Consider the following 17,952-nt stretch of genomic DNA (forward strand, 5'->3'; position numbering starts at 1 on the left):
TCTATTACTCCCTGTTATCAGCCATTACTGGGGAGGAGACTGCAATCTATTACTCCCTGTTATCAGCCATTACTGGGGAGGAGACTGCAATCTATTACTCCCTGTTATCAGCCATTACTGGGGGGAGACTACAATCTATTACTCCTGTTATCAGCCATTACTGGGGGAGGAGACTACAATCTATTACTCCCTGTTATCAGCCATTACTGGGGGGGGAGACTGCAATCTATTACTCCCTGTTATCAGCCATTACTGGGGAGGAGACTACAATCTATTACTCCCTGTTATCAGCCATTACTGGGGAGGAGACTACAATCTATTACTCCCTGTTATCAGCCATTACTGGGGAGGAGACTACAATCTATTACTCCCTGTTATCAGCCATTACTGGGGAGGAGACTGCAATCTATTACTCCCTGTTATCAGCCATTACTGGGGAGGAGACTACAATCTATTACTCCCTGTTATCAGCCATTACTGGGGAGGAGACTACAATCTATTACTCCCTGTTATCAGCCATTACTGGGGAGGAGACTACAATCTATTACTCCCTGTTATCAGCCATTACTGGGGAGGAGACTGCAATCTATTACTCCCTGTTATCAGCCATTACTGGGGAGGAGACTACAATCTATTACTCCCTGTTATCAGCCATTACTGGGGAGGAGACTACAGTCTATTACTCCCTGTTATCAGCCATTACTGGGGGGGGAGACTACAATCTATTACTCCCTGTTATCAGCCATTACTGGGGGGAGACTACAATCTATTACTCCCTGTTATCAGCCATTACTGGGTAGGAGACTGCAATCTATTACTCCCTGTTATCAGCCATTACTGGGGGGAGACTACAATCTATTACTCCCTGTTATCAGCCATTACTGGGGGGGGAGACTGCAATCTATTACTCCCTGTTATCAGCCATTACTGGGGAGGAGACTACAATCTATTACTCCCTGTTATCAGCCATTACTGGGGAGGAGACTACAATCTATTACTCCCTGTTATCAGCCATTACTGGGGGGGGAGACTGCAATCTATTACTCCCTGTTATCAGCCATTACTGGGGAGGAGACTACAATCTATTACTCCCTGTTATCAGCCATTACTGGGGAGGAGACTACAATCTATTACTCCTGTTATCAGCCATTACTGGGGGAGGAGACTGCAATCTATTACTCCCTGTTATCAGCCATTACTGGGAGGAGACTACAATCTATTACTCCCTGTTATCAGCCATTACTGGGGAGGAGACTACAATCTATTACTCCCTGTTATCAGCCATTACTGGGGGGAGACTACAATCTATTACTCCCTGTTATCAGCCATTACTGGGGGGAGACTACAATCTATTACTCCCTGTTATCAGCCATTACTGGGGAGGAGACTACAATCTATTACTCCCTGTTATCAGCCATTACTGGGGGGAGACTACAATCTATTACTCCCTGTTATCAGCCATTACTGGGGGGGGGAGACTACAATCTATTACTCCCTGTTATCAGCCATTACTGGGGGAGGAGACTACAATCTATTACTCCCTGTTATCAGCCATTACTGGGAGGAGACTACAATCTATTACTCCCTGTTATCAGCCATTACTGGGGGAGGAGACTACAATCTATTACTCCCTGTTATCAGCCATTACTGGGGGGAGACTACAATCTATTACTCCCTGTTATCAGCCATTACTGGGGGAGGAGACTACAATCTATTACTCCCTGTTATCAGCCATTACTGGGGGGAGACTACAATCTATTACTCCCTGTTATCAGCCATTACTGGGGGGAGACTACAATCTATTACTCCCTGTTATCAGCCATTACTGGGGAGGAGACTACAATCTATTACTCCCTGTTATCAGCCATTACTGGGGGGAGACTACAATCTATTACTCCCTGTTATCAGCCATTACTGGGGGGGGAGACTACAATCTATTACTCCCTGTTATCAGCCATTACTGGGGGAGGAGACTACAATCTATTACTCCCTGTTATCAGCCATTACTGGGGGGAGACTACAATCTATTACTCCCTGTTATCAGCCATTACTGGGGGAGGAGACTACAATCTATTACTCCCTGTTATCAGCCATTACTGGGGGGAGACTACAATCTATTACTCCCTGTTATCAGCCATTACTGGGGGAGGAGACTACAATCTATTACTCCCTGTTATCAGCCATTACTGGGGAGGAGACTACAATCTATTACTCCCTGTTATCAGCCATTACTGGGGGAGGAGACTACAATCTATTACTCCTGTTATCAGCCATTACTGGGGAGGAGACTACAGTCTATTACTCCCTGTTATCAGCCATTACTGGGGAGGAGACTACAATCTATTACTCCCTGTTATCAGCCATTACTGGGGAGGAGACTACAATCTATTACTCCTGTTATCAGCCATTACTGGGGAGGAGACTACAGTCTATTACTCCCTGTTATCAGCCATTACTGGGGAGGAGACTACAATCTATTACTCCCTGTTATCAGCCATTACTGGGGGAGGAGACTACAATCTATTACTCCTGTTATCAGCCATTACTGGGGAGGAGACTACAATCTATTACTCCCTGTTATCAGCCATTACTGGGGGAGGAGACTGCAATCTATTACTCCCTGTTATCAGCCATTACTGGGGGAGGAGACTACAATCTATTACTCCCTGTTATCAGCCATTACTGGGGGAGGAGACTGCAATCTATTACTCCCTGTTATCAGCCATTACTGGGGGAGGAGACTGCAATCTATTACTCCCTGTTATCAGCCATTACTGGGGAGGAGACTACAATCTATTACTCCTGTTATCAGCCATTACTGGGGGAGGAGACTACAATCTATTACTCCCTGTTATCAGCCATTACTGGGGGAGGAGACTACAATCTATTACTCCTGTTATCAGCCATTACTGGGGGAGGAGACTACAATCTATTACTCCCTGTTATCAGCCATTACTGGGGGAGGAGACTACAATCTATTACTCCCTGTTATCAGCCATTACTGGGGAGGAGACTACAATCTATTACTCCCTGTTATCAGCCATTACTGGGGAGGAGACTACAATCTATTACTCCCTGTTATCAGCCATTACTGGGGGAGGAGACTACAATCTATTACTCCCTGTTATCAGCCATTACTGGGGAGGAGACTACAATCTATTACTCCCTGTTATCAGCCATTCCTGGGGGAGGAGACTACAATCTATTACTCCTGTTATCAGCCATTACTGGGGGGAGACTACAATCTATTACTCCCTGTTATCAGCCATTACTGGGGAGGAGACTACAATCTATTACTCCCTGTTATCAGCCATTACTGGGGAGGAGACTACAATCTATTACTCCCTGTTATCAGCCATTACTGGGGGAGGAGACTACAATCTATTACTCCCTGTTATCAGCCATTACTGGGGGAGGAGACTACAATCTATTACTCCTGTTATCAGCCATTACTGGGGGAGGAGACTACAATCTATTACTCCCTGTTATCAGCCATTACTGGGGGAGGAGACTACAATCTATTACTCCCTGTTATCAGCCATTACTGGGAGGAGACTACAATCTATTACTCCCTGTTATCAGCCATTACTGGGGGAGGAGACTACAATCTATTACTCCCTGTTATCAGCCATTACTGGGAGGAGACTACAATCTATTACTCCCTGTTATCAGCCATTACTGGGGGGGGAGACTACAATCTATTACTCCTGTTATCAGCCATTACTGGGGGAGGAGACTGCAATCTATTACTCCCTGTTATCAGCCATTACTGGGGAGGAGACTACAATCTATTACTCCTGTTATCAGCCATTACTGGGGGAGGAGACTGCAATCTATTACTCCCTGTTATCAGCCATTACTGGGAGGAGACTACAATCTATTACTCCCTGTTATCAGCCATTACTGGGGGAGGAGACTGCAATCTATTACTCCCTGTTATCAGCCATTACTGGGGGAGGAGACTGCAATCTATTACTCCCTGTTATCAGCCATTACTGGGAGGAGACTACAATCTATTACTCCCTGTTATCAGCCATTACTGGGGGAGGAGACTACAATCTATTACTCCCTGTTATCAGCCATTACTGGGGAGGAGACTACAATCTATTACTCCCTGTTATCAGCCATTACTGGGGGAGGAGACTACAATCTATTACTCCCTGTTATCAGCCATTACTGGGAGGAGACTACAATCTATTACTCCCTGTTATCAGCCATTACTGGGGGAGGAGACTACAATCTATTACTCCCTGTTATCAGCCATTACTGGGGGAGGAGACTACAGTCTATTACTCCCTGTTATCAGCCATTACTGGGAGGAGACTACAATCTATTAATCCCTGTTATCAGCCATTACTGGGGGAGGAGACTACAATCTATTACTCCCTGTTATCAGCCATTACTGGGGAGGAGACTACAATCTATTACTCCCTGTTATCAGCCATTACTGGGGAGGAGACTACAATCTATTACTCCCTGTTATCAGCCATTACTGGGGGAGGAGACTGCAATCTATTACTCCCTGTTATCAGCCATTACTGGGGGAGGAGACTACAATCTATTACTCCCTGTTATCAGCCATTACTGGGAGGAGACTACAATCTATTACTCCCTGTTATCAGCCATTACTGGGGGAGGAGACTACAATCTATTACTCCCTGTTATCAGCCATTACTGGGGGAGACTACAATCTATTACTCCCTGTTATCAGCCATTACTGGGGAGGAGACTACAATCTATTACTCCCTGTTATCAGCCATTACTGGGGGAGGAGACTACAATCTATTACTCCCTGTTATCAGCCATTACTGGGAGGAGACTACAATCTATTACTCCCTGTTATCAGCCATTACTGGGGGGGGAGACTACAATCTATTACTCCCTGTTATCAGCCATTACTGGGGAGGAGACTACAATCTATTACTCCCTGTTATCAGCCATTACTGGGGGAGGAGACTACAATCTATTACTCCCTGTTATCAGCCATTACTGGGGAGGAGACTACAATCTATTACTCCCTGTTATCAGCCATTACTGGGGGAGGAGACTACAATCTATTACTCCCTGTTATCAGCCATTACTGGGGAGGAGACTACAATCTATTACTCCCTGTTATCAGCCATTACTGGGGGAGGAGACTACAATCTATTACTCCCTGTTATCAGCCATTACTGGGGGAGGAGACTACAATCTATTACTCCCTGTTATCAGCCATTACTGGGGGAGGAGACTACAATCTATTACTCCCTGTTATCAGCCATTCCTGGGGGAGGAGACTGCAATCTATTACTCCCTGTTATCAGCCATTACTGGGAGGAGACTACAATCTATTACTCCCTGATATCAGCCATTACTGGGAGGAGACTACAATCTATTACTCCCTGTTATCAGCCATTCCTGGGGGAGGAGACTGCAATCTATTACTCCCTGTTATCAGCCATTACTGGGAGGAGACTACAATCTATTACTCCCTGTTATCAGCCATTCCTGGGGGAGGAGACTACAATCTATTACTCCCTGTTATCAGCCATTCCTGGGGGAGGAGACTGCAATCTATTACTCCCTGTTATCAGCCATTACTGGGGGAGGAGACTACAATCTATTACTCCCTGTTATCAGCCATTACTGGGAGGAGACTACAATCTATTACTCCCTGTTATCAGCCATTCCTGGGGGAGGAGACTACAATCTATTACTCCCTGTTATCAGCCATTCCTGGGGGAGGAGACTACAATCTATTACTCCCTGTTATCAGCCATTCCTGGGGGAGGAGACTGCAATCTATTACTCCCTGTTATCAGCCATTACTGGGAGGAGACTACAATCTATTACTCCCTGATATCAGCCATTACTGGGAGGAGACTACAATCTATTACTCCCTGTTATCAGCCATTCCTGGGGGAGGAGACTGCAATCTATTACTCCCTGTTATCAGCCATTACTGGGAGGAGACTACAATCTATTACTCCCTGTTATCAGCCATTACTGGGAGGAGACTACAATCTATTACTCCCTGATATCAGCCATTACTGGAGGAGACTACAATCTATTACTCCCTGTTATCAGCCATTACTGGGGAGGAGACTGCAATCTATTACTACCTGTTATCAGCCATTACTGGGGGAGGAGACTACAATCTATTACTCCCTGTTATCAGCCATTACTGGGGAGGAGACTACAATCTATTACTCCCTGTTATCAGCCATTACTGGGGGGAGACTGCAATCTATTACTCCCTGTTATCAGCCATTACTGGGGAGGAGACTACAATCTATTACTCCCTGTTATCAGCCATTACTGGGGGAGAAGACTACAATCTATTACTCCCTGTTATCAGCCATTACTGGGGAGGAGACTACAATCTATTACTCCCTGTTATCAGCCATTACTGGGGAGGAGACTACAATCTATTACTCCCTGTTATCAGCCATTACTGGGGGAGGAGACTGCAATCTATTACTCCCTGTTATCAGCCATTACTGGGGAGGAGACTACAATCTATTACTCCCTGTTATCAGCCATTACTGGGGAGGAGACTACAATCTATTACTCCCTGTTATCAGCCATTACTGGGGGAGGAGACTACAATCTATTACTCCCTGTTATCAGCCATTACTGGGGGAGGAGACTACAATCTATTACTCCCTGTTATCAGCCATTACTGGGGAGGAGACTACAATCTATTACTCCCTGTTATCAGCCATTACTGGGGGAGGAGACTACAATCTATTACTCCCTGTTATCAGCCATTACTGGGGGAGGAGACTACAATCTATTACTCCCTGTTATCAGCCATTACTGGGGAGGAGACTACAATCTATTACTCCCTGTTATCAGCCATTACTGGGGAGGAGACTACAATCTATTACTCCCTGTTATCAGCCATTACTGGGGAGGAGACTACAATCTATTACTCCCTGTTATCAGCCATTACTGGGGGAGGAGACTGCAATCTATTACTCCCTGTTATCAGCCATTACTGGGGAGGAGACTACAATCTATTACTCCCTGTTATCAGCCATTACTGGGGAGGAGACTACAATCTATTACTCCCTGTTATCAGCCATTACTGGGGAGGAGACTACAATCTATTACTCCCTGTTATCAGCCATTACTGGGGGAGGAGACTGCAATCTATTACTCCCTGTTATCAGCCATTACTGGGGAGGAGACTACAATCTATTACTCCCTGTTATCAGCCATTACTGGGGAGGAGACTACAATCTATTACTCCCTGTTATCAGCCATTACTGGGGAGGAGACTACAATCTATTACTCCCTGTTATCAGCCATTACTGGGGAGGAGACTACAATCTATTACTCCCTGTTATCAGCCATTACTGGGAGGAGACTACAATCTATTACTCCCTGTTATCAGCCATTACTGGGGAGGAGACTACAATCTATTACTCCCTGTTATCAGCCATTACTGGGAGGAGACTACAATCTATTACTCCCTGTTATCAGCCATTACTGGGGGAGGAGACTACAATCTATTACTCCCTGTTATCAGCCATTACTGGGGAGGAGACTACAATCTATTACTCCCTGTTATCAGCCATTACTGGGGGAGGAGACTGCAATCTATTACTCCCTGTTATCAGCCATTACTGGGAGGAGACTACAGTCTATTACTCCCTGTTATCAGCCATTACTGGGGGAGGAGACTGCAATCTATTACTCCCTGTTATCAGCCATTACTGGGGAGGAGACTACAATCTATTACTCCCTGTTATCAGCCATTACTGGGGAGGAGACTACAATCTATTACTCCCTGTTATCAGCCATTACTGGGAGGAGACTACAGTCTATTACTCCCTGTTATCAGCCATTACTGGGGAGGAGACTACAATCTATTACTCCCTGTTATCAGCCATTACTGGGGAGGAGACTACAGTCTATTACTCCCTGTTATCAGCCATTACTGGGGAGGAGACTACAGTCTATTACTCCCTGTTATCAGCCATTACTGGGGGAGGAGACTGCAATCTATTACTCCCTGTTATCAGCCATTACTGGGGGAGGAGACTACAATCTATTACTCCCTGTTATCAGCCATTACTGGGGGAGGAGACTACAATCTATTACTCCCTGTTATCAGCCATTACTGGGGAGGAGACTACAATCTATTACTCCCTGTTATCAGCCATTACTGGGGAGGAGACTACAATCTATTACTCCCTGTTATCAGCCATTACTGGGGAGGAGACTACAATCTATTACTCCCTGTTATCAGCCATTACTGGGGGGAGACTACAATCTATTACTCCCTGTTATCAGCCATTACTGGGGAGGAGACTACAATCTATTACTCCCTGTTATCAGCCATTACTGGGAGGAGACTACAATCTATTACTCCCTGTTATCAGCCATTACTGGGGAGGAGACTACAATCTATTACTCCCTGTTATCAGCCATTACTGGGAGGAGACTACAATCTATTACTCCCTGTTATCAGCCATTACTGGGGGAGGAGACTACAATCTATTACTCCCTGTTATCAGCCATTACTGGGAGGAGACTACAATCTATTACTCCCTGTTATCAGCCATTACTGGGGAGGAGACTACAATCTATTACTCCCTGTTATCAGCCATTACTGGGGGAGGAGACTACAATCTATTACTCCCTGTTATCAGCCATTACTGGGGAGGAGACTACAATCTATTACTCCCTGTTATCAGCCATTACTGGGGAGGAGACTACAATCTATTACTCCCTGTTATCAGCCATTACTGGGGGGAGACTACAATCTATTACTCCCTGTTATCAGCCATTACTGGGGAGGAGACTACAATCTATTACTCCCTGTTATCAGCCATTACTGGGAGGAGACTACAATCTATTACTCCCTGTTATCAGCCATTACTGGGGAGGAGACTACAATCTATTACTCCCTGTTATCAGCCATTACTGGGAGGAGACTACAATCTATTACTCCCTGTTATCAGCCATTACTGGGGGAGGAGACTACAATCTATTACTCCCTGTTATCAGCCATTACTGGGAGGAGACTACAATCTATTACTCCCTGTTATCAGCCATTACTGGGGAGGAGACTACAATCTATTACTCCCTGTTATCAGCCATTACTGGGGGAGGAGACTACAATCTATTACTCCCTGTTATCAGCCATTACTGGGGGAGGAGACTACAATCTATTACTCCCTGTTATCAGCCATTACTGGGGAGGAGACTGCAATCTATTACTCCCTGTTATCAGCCATTACTGGGGGAGGAGACTGCTATCTATTACTCCCTGTTATCAGCCATTACTGGGAGGAGACTGCAATCTATTACTCCCTGTTATCAGCCATTACTGGGGAGGAGACTACAATCTATTACTCCCTGTTATCAGCCATTACTGGGAGGAGACTACAATCTATTACTCCCTGTTATCAGCCATTACTGGGGGAGGAGACTACAATCTATTACTCCCTGTTATCAGCCATTACTGGGAGGAGACTACAATCTATTACTCCCTGTTATCAGCCATTACTGGGGAGGAGACTACAATCTATTACTCCCTGTTATCAGCCATTACTGGGGGAGGAGACTACAATCTATTACTCCCTGTTATCAGCCATTACTGGGGGAGGAGACTACAATCTATTACTCCCTGTTATCAGCCATTACTGGGGGAGGAGAGTACAATCTATTACTCCCTGTTATCAGCCATTACTGGGGAGGAGACTACAATCTATTACTCCCTGTTATCAGCCATTACTGGGGAGGAGACTACAATCTATTACTCCCTGTTATCAGCCATTACTGGGGGAGGAGAGTACAATCTATTACTCCCTGTTATCAGCCATTACTGGGGGAGGAGAGTACAATCTATTACTCCCTGTTATCAGCCATTACTGGGGAGGAGACTACAATCTATTACTCCCTGTTATCAGCCATTACTGGGGGAGGAGACTACAATCTATTACTCCCTGTTATCAGCCATTACTGGGGGAGGAGAGTACAATCTATTACTCCCTGTTATCAGCCATTACTGGGGGAGGAGAGTACAATCTATTACTCCCTGTTATCAGCCATTACTGGGAGGAGACTACAATCTATTACTCCCTGTTATCAGCCATTACTGGGGGAGGAGACTACAATCTATTACTCCCTGTTATCAGCCATTACTGGGAGGAGACTACAATCTATTACTCCCTGTTATCAGCCATTACTGGGGAGGAGACTACAATCTATTACTCCCTGTTATCAGCCATTACTGGGGGAGGAGACTACAATCTATTACTCCCTGTTATCAGCCATTACTGGGGGAGGAGACTACAATCTATTACTCCCTGTTATCAGCCATTACTGGGGGAGGAGAGTACAATCTATTACTCCCTGTTATCAGCCATTACTGGGGAGGAGACTACAATCTATTACTCCCTGTTATCAGCCATTACTGGGGAGGAGACTACAATCTATTACTCCCTGTTATCAGCCATTACTGGGGGAGGAGACTACAATCTATTACTCCCTGTTATCAGCCATTACTGGGGGAGGAGACTACAATCTATTACTCCCTGTTATCAGCCATTACTGGGGAGGAGACTACAATCTATTACTCCCTGTTATCAGCCATTATTGGGGGAGGAGAGTACAATCTATTACTCCCTGTTATCAGCCATTACTGGGAGGAGACTACAATCTATTACTCCCTGTTATCAGCCATTACTGGGGGAGGAGACTACAATCTATTACTCCCTGTTATCAGCCATTACTGGGGGAGGAGACTACAATCTATTACTCCCTGTTATCAGCCATTACTGGGGGAGGAGACTACAATCTATTACTCCCTGTTATCAGCCATTACTGGGGGAGGAGACTACAATCTATTACTCCCTGTTATCAGCCATTACTGGGGAGGAGACTACAATCTATTACTCCCTGTTATCAGCCATTACTGGGGGAGGAGACTACAATCTATTACTCCCTGTTATCAGCCATTACTGGGGGAGGAGACTACAATCTATTACTCCCTGTTATCAGCCATTACTGGGGAGGAGACTACAATCTATTACTCCCTGTTATCAGCCATTACTGGGGAGGAGACTACAATCTATTACTCCCTGTTATCAGCCATTACTGGGGGAGGAGACTACAATCTATTACTCCCTGTTATCAGCCATTACTGGGGAGGAGACTACAATCTATTACTCCCTGTTATCAGCCATTACTGGGGAGGAGACTGCAATCTATTACTCCCTGTTATCAGCCATTTCAGGTCAGGGAGCGTCGGATGTTGTGAGCGACAGTTATAGACCCCTTTTGCCCCATGATCATTACTGGCCCCTTAATATCAGCACAGCGCAGAGTGTAGCCCCCTATGTACGAGGCCGGGGTCCTGCACGCTTCGCCTTTTCTATGTGCAGACAGGGCTGTGCGGAGGCGGCGGGAGGAATATTCTGCGGTGAATGGCGCTTTGCAGAGCCTCATGTACTGTACCTGGAGAGAAGAGCTCGGCTGCAGCCTGTCCTGACTCGCTGGAACTCCTGCAGAACATCGCGACAGCAGCACCGTCAGCTTCCGATGACAATAGTCAATGAGATCCAGCAGCAGATCCTCGGCCGATTCACACACGTCCTGTGGAGATCACGAGACATCACACACTGCACCTTACACCGCAGCACTGCTCTCAGGATCTCCGCTTGCTGTCTATGAACGGAAGCTGTCACACGGCGCCTGATGTGAGCAATGATGTCCCAGCACAGGACCGTGTCGGAGCATCAGTCTCTGCAGTGGCTGAGAATGGGCACAGCACAGAAATGGCGGGTACATTATAGTGACGCGCTGGGACACCACCAGTTCACACCAGGCTGGGCGGTCTGGGAGATCCGCTCGCCGCTCTGGGGCCTATAAGAACCCGAAGGATCTGACCTTTATCAGAAAAAAAAATGAGAATCAGCAGAATCCGGAGAGGACGTTCCGCTGTGTATATCACCCTCAGCGCCTGCAGCCATCACCCGCGGGTGAGAATCCGGGGTCCGGAGAGGACGCTCCGCTGTGTATATCACCCTCAGCGCCTGCAGCCATCACCCGCGGGTGAGAATCCGGGGTCCGGAGAGGACGCTCCGCTGTGTATATCACCCTCAGCATCTGCAGCCATCACCCGCGGGTGAGAATCCGGGGTCCGGAGAGGACGCTCCGCTGTGTATATCACCCTCAGCATCTGCAGCCATCACCCGCGGGTGACAATCCGGGCTCCGGAGAGGACGCTTCGCTGTGTATATCACCCTCAGCGCCTGCAGCCATCACCCGCGGGTGAGAATCCGGGGTCCGGAGAGGACGCTTCGCTGTGTATATCACCCTCAGCATCTGCAGCCATCACCCGCGGGTGAGAATCCGGGCTCCGGAGAGGACGTTCCGCTGTGTATATCACCCTCAGCATCTGCAGCCATCACCCGCGGGTGAGAATCCGGGCTCCGGAGAGGACGCTTCGCTGCAGCCATCACCCGCGGGTGAGAATCCGGGGTCCGGAGAGGACGCTCCGCTGTGTATATCACCCTCAGCATCTGCAGCCATCACCCGCGGGTGAGAATCCGGGCTCCGGAAAGGACGTTCCGCTGTGTATATCACCCTCAGCGCCTGCAGCCATCATCCGCGGGTGAGAATCCGGGCTCCGGAGAGGACGCTTCGCTGTGTATATCACCCTCAGCGCCTGCAGCCATCGCCTGCCTGCATATCATGTGACACGACATGTGTGGACCCTGACAGCTCCCCGAAAGTGTGCACAAAGCTGTGTTACCCTGCAGTCACCGATGCACGCCGACGGACGCCATCCAAAGGATCTGATAGTTTAGATTGTTACTGATGTGAAATAAAATTTGTAGATAATGAGCTGGTGACACAAGGCGCTCAGGTTGATGACGGCGGTGACAGGCACTCAGGTTGGTGATGGCGGTGACAGGCGCTCAGGTTGGTGACGGCGCTGACAGGCGCTCAGGTTGGTGACGGCAGTGACACAAGGCGCTCAGGTTGATGACGGCGGTGACAGGCACTCAGGTTGGTGATGGCGGTGACAGGCGCTCAGGTTGGTGACGGCGCTGACAGGCGCTCAGGTTGGTGACGGCACTGACAGGCGCGCTCAGGTTGGTGACGGCGCTGACAGGCGCTCAGGTTGGTGACGGCGCTGACAGGCGCTCAGGTTGGTGACGGCGGTGACAGGCACTCAGGTTGGTGATGGCGGTGACAGGCGCTCAGGTTGGTGACGGCGCTGACAGGCGCGCTCAGGTTGGTGATAGCAGTGAGAAGCGAAGTGCTCGGGTACTTGTCTGGTGCCTCCAGGATTATTGTATGGGGCTTCCCTGGCCCCTGCAAGTCTCACCTTGTGGTAGAATATGGTTTCCAGGAGATTAATTATAGTCGCCTCATGATGAATCTGAAGGAAGGAGACACTGGTCAGTATGTGACCCGGCAGCCGCTGCGGGGGCGCTCATGAGATGCACTTACCACCATGTACAGGGGGAAGGTGCTTCTGGGCTGGAAATCCTGCAGTTCAGAGATCACAGGGAAAACCTTCTGCTTCCAGATCTCTACAGCGATCAACTCCCGGACCAATGTGGAAACCTGAGAGAAGAGCAGAGAAGGCGACAGTCGAGATGGAGATACATAGAGCGATGCAAAGAAGACAGAACTAAACAAGGAGCGCAAAACACCATGACGTTTAGACCCTGCACATTTTCATTATGCAAAAAAACACAACATCTTACAGCAAAGTGGACGGGATTTACAGAAAACAGCTGCGTAGAAAACCTGACACCAAAAGAGAAAAATCTGCGAGTAAATTAAAGTATCTTATTAGTGCAGAAATACTGAAAAAAAAAAAATCTGTAAATTCACACGAGATCCTTATTGTGGGAACAAGACGTCATCGGCCCAATCTAATACTGAGACAAGTTAAGGTTCTTAAATGTAATGTCGCCACGTGGGGCAGTAAATGCGCAGTATGGAGAGAGGCCGAAACAAAGCTGTGCAATGTATCGCAACGCGTCACATGGCGGAAAACTGGGACGTCTGTAAATGCGGGAAAAGTCAGACATCAGCGTTACAGAACAATCACACACAGGGGATAGATACATAATAGATAGAAAGATTGATAGATAATATGTCGTGAAATATGTGTATGTATGTACGTACAGTATAGACCAAAAGTTTGGACACACCTTCTCATTTAAAGATTTTTCTGTGTTTTCATGACTATGAAAATTGTACATTCACACTGAAGGCATCAAAACTATGAATTAACACATGTGGAATCATATACTTAACAAAAAAGTGTGAAACAACTGAAATTCTGTCTTATATTCTAGATTCTTCACAGTAGCCACCTTTTGCTTTGATGACTGCTTTGCACACTCTTGGCATTCTCTTGATGAGCTTCAAGAGGTAGTCACCGGGAATGATCTTCCAACAATCTTGAAGGAGTTCCCAGAGATGCTTAGCACTTGTCGGCCCTTTTGCCTTCACTCTGCGTCCAGCTCACCCCAAACCATCTCGATTGGGTTCAGGTCTGGTGACTGTGGAGGCCAGGTCATCTGATGTAGCCCCCATCACTCTCCTTCTTGGTCAAATAGCCCTTACACAGCCTGGAGGTGTTTGGGGTCATTGTCCTGTTGAAGAATAAATGATGGTCCAACTAAACGCAAACCGGATGGAATAGCATGCCGCTGCAAGATGCTGTGGTAGCCATGCTGGTTCAGTATGCCTTCAGTTTTGAATAAATCCCCAACAGTGTCACCAGCAAAGCCCCCCACACCATCACACCTCCTCCTCCATGCTTCACGGTGGGAACCAGGCATGTAGAGTCCATCCATTCACCTTTTCTGCGTCGCACAAAGACTCGGTGGTTGGAACCAAAGATCTCAAATTTGGACTCATCAGACCAAAGCACAGATTTCCACTGGTCTAATGTCCATTCCTTGTGTTCTTTAGCCCAAACAAGTCTCTTCTGCTTGTTGCCTGTCCTTAGCAGTGGTTTCCTGGCAGCTATTTTACCATGAAGGCTGCTGCACAAAGTCTCCTCTTAACAGTTGTTGTAGAGATGTGTCTGCTGCTAGAACTCTGTGTGGCATTGACCTGGTCTCTAATCTGAGCTGCTGTTAACCTGCGATTTCTGAGGCTGGTGACTCGGATAAACTTATCCTCAGAAGCAGAGGTGACTCTTGGTCTTCCTTTCCTGGGGCGGTCCTCATGTGAACCAGTTTCTTTGTAGCGCTTGATGGTTTTTGCCACTGCACTTGGGGACACTTTCAAAGTTTTCCCAATAATTCGGACTGACTGACCTTCATTTCGTAAAGTAATGATGGCCACTCGTTTTTCTTTACTTAGCTGTTTTTTTCTTGCCATAATACAAATTCTAATAGTCTATTCAGTAGGACTATCAGCTGTGTATCCACCAGACTTCTGCTCAACACAACTGATGGTCCCAACCCCATTTATAAGGCAAGAAATCCCACTTATTAATCCTGACAGGGCACACCTGTGAAGTGATAACCATTCCCAGTGACTACCTCTTGCAGCTCATCAAGAGAATGCCAAGAGTGTGCAAAGCAGTCATCAAAGCAAACCAAAAGTGGCTACTTTGAAAAACCTAGAAGACATTTTCAGTTTTTTCACACTTTTTTGTTAAGTTTATAATTCCATATGTGTTAATTCATAGTTTTGATGCCTTCAGTGTGAATGTACAATTTTCATAGTCATGAATATATAGAAAAATCTTTAAATGAGAAGGTGTGTCCAAACTTTTGGTCTGTACTGTACGTACGTACGTACGTACGTACGTACGTACATATATACACACACATACATACATACACACATACAGTGGACTATATATAGACTAGATGGTGGCCCGATCCTAACGCATCGGGTATTCTAGAATATGCATGTCCACGTAGTATATTGCCCAGTGTCACGGATCCCTTCTCCGTGGTGTCACTTATTCGTCACGTGCCTGCTCTCACACGTGACTTGGGGTTGTGCCTGCAAGGGTTAATCTCTCTCCCCACTCTCAGTCCAGCATTCAACCTCTGTCCTATTCTGTAATGGGAGCATAAATCACACACCGACCCAGGCCACACACCCGCTCATATACGCTGCCACCACTCATCGAATACACAGGCGATGAGTCCTGGAACTAATAATACTAATAAAAATATGCCTATCACTCATAAGGCTCACACACCTTAGGCTATGGATTCTTTAGAACATTCAAGGTTCAACTTGTTAAAGTTTTATGCTTTAATAGCAAAAAGTTCAATGCTTACAATAAGAAAAAGGTATAAAAATATGATAATAAAAAGACATACAACTTATGCAAACAATGTCAAAATAAACAGGATAAACTTACAGAAATCATCTGGTAGTTTGCTTTCTGTTCCCTGAGGGAAGGAAGAATGTAGATTGGATCACATCAGCTTCTCAGGCTGCCGCCATCATGTGAACACAATTCTCTGTTTGCAGCCTAAATTTATAACTTTGGTCTGAGGTCAGGTTTCTAGACCGGCCTACCAGGTTAATATCATAACTGCGGTCTGTTTGATTGGGCCACGGCCGCTCTACTAATGAATATATATTATTTTCCTCTTGAGACACTTGTGACCAGATTCCCAGGAATAGCTTCCCTCAGGCCGCAAATTAGCATCTCCCCTCCAAGACCTCAGAGGTGCCAAATGTTGCTTTTCTTCTCGGCCCTAGCTAGACCCCCTGGTGAGATATGGAGACAGAAATTCTACTAGTCCCAAGGAATTACCTATTAACACCTAGGTGCGACTTGCCTTCAGGACAGATGTTACATTATCACTGGTCGCACATATAACCCTAAACATATGTCCCTACACACACACACACCGATATATATACACATATTTCACCACACCTCCCTCCTTATGAACGTGCATGGGGGTTGACTTCCAGGTAAGCTCCCGAGCACGTATCTGGTTCTGTGCCATCTTGGCGGGAAAGGCCATCGGCATTGCCATGATGAACTCCCTTCTTGGGCTGAATTGTGAAATCATATTGCTGAAGTATCAAACTCCATCTAAGCAATTTCCCATTGTCCCCAACTACTCGGTTGAGCCAACTCAATGGGTTATGATCTGTGATCACGGTGAAGTTGCGCCCATAGAGGTATGGTTGCAGCTTCTGCAGAGCTCACACAATTGCCAGACATTCTTTTTCAATGGTGGCATAAGCCACTTCTCTGGGCAGGAGTTTCCTGCTTAGGTACAGGATTGGGTGTTCCTCTCCTTGTTGGTTCACCTGGCTGAGAACTGCACCTAGCCCATAGGTGCTGGCATCTGTCTGCACTACAAACCGGCGAGTGAAATCTGGAGCCTGCAGGACAGGTGAACTGACCAATGCCGACTTTAGGGCAGAAAATGATTCCTCACACTGAGGACTCCAGGAGACAATTTTAGGAAGTCTCTTCCTGGTCAGATTAATTAATGGTTTGGCCAGAGCACTGTAGTTTGGTACAAACCTCCTATAGTAGCCAGCCGTACCCAGGAAGGACAGTACCTGCTTCTTGGTTCGTGGGGTGGCCCAGGCTGTAATGGCTTCTACCTTCCCTGGCTCAGGTTTTAGCAGTCCTCCCCCAACCGTGTGTCCCAGGTATTGTACTTCCCGCATGGCTACCTGACACATCCCTGGCTTAACGGTAAGACCTGCAGTTTTAAGCTTTTGCAACACCTGAGACAGATGTACGAGGTGTTCCTCCCAAGAATCACTAAAGATGGCGATATCATCAAGATAAGCGACGGCAAAACCATCACATCCTTCCAATAAGTGATTGACCAACCTCTGGAAGGTCGCATGGGCATCCTTCATACCAAAGGGCATCACCAGAAACTCAAACAGCCCGAATGGCGTTATAAAGGCAGAGCTCTCCTGAGCTTCTCTGGTCGGGGGTATCTGCCACTATCCCCTACTCAGGTCCATGATGGTGAG

General features: G+C 46.8%; 1 protein-coding gene across 3 annotated transcripts in view; it reads right to left on the bottom strand.

Annotated features, from left to right (window-relative positions):
* Positions 1-17,952, bottom strand: part of ZMYND10 (zinc finger MYND-type containing 10) — a 55,350-nt gene that overhangs the window by 8,745 nt on the left and 28,653 nt on the right. For all 3 annotated transcript variants that reach the window (XM_069736059.1, XM_069736057.1, XM_069736058.1), the window contains 3 exons: positions 13,456-13,572; positions 13,331-13,384; positions 11,452-11,589 (listed from right to left, as the gene is read on the bottom strand). In XM_069736059.1, the coding sequence (XP_069592160.1) occupies positions 11,452-11,589; positions 13,331-13,384; positions 13,456-13,572 (309 nt within the window). The remainder of the gene's footprint in view (positions 1-11,451; positions 11,590-13,330; positions 13,385-13,455; positions 13,573-17,952) is intronic.

The sequence above is a fragment of the Ranitomeya imitator genome, chromosome 8 (genome assembly GCF_032444005.1).
Source record: "Ranitomeya imitator isolate aRanImi1 chromosome 8, aRanImi1.pri, whole genome shotgun sequence".
Taxonomy (NCBI): Eukaryota; Metazoa; Chordata; class Amphibia; order Anura; family Dendrobatidae; genus Ranitomeya; species Ranitomeya imitator.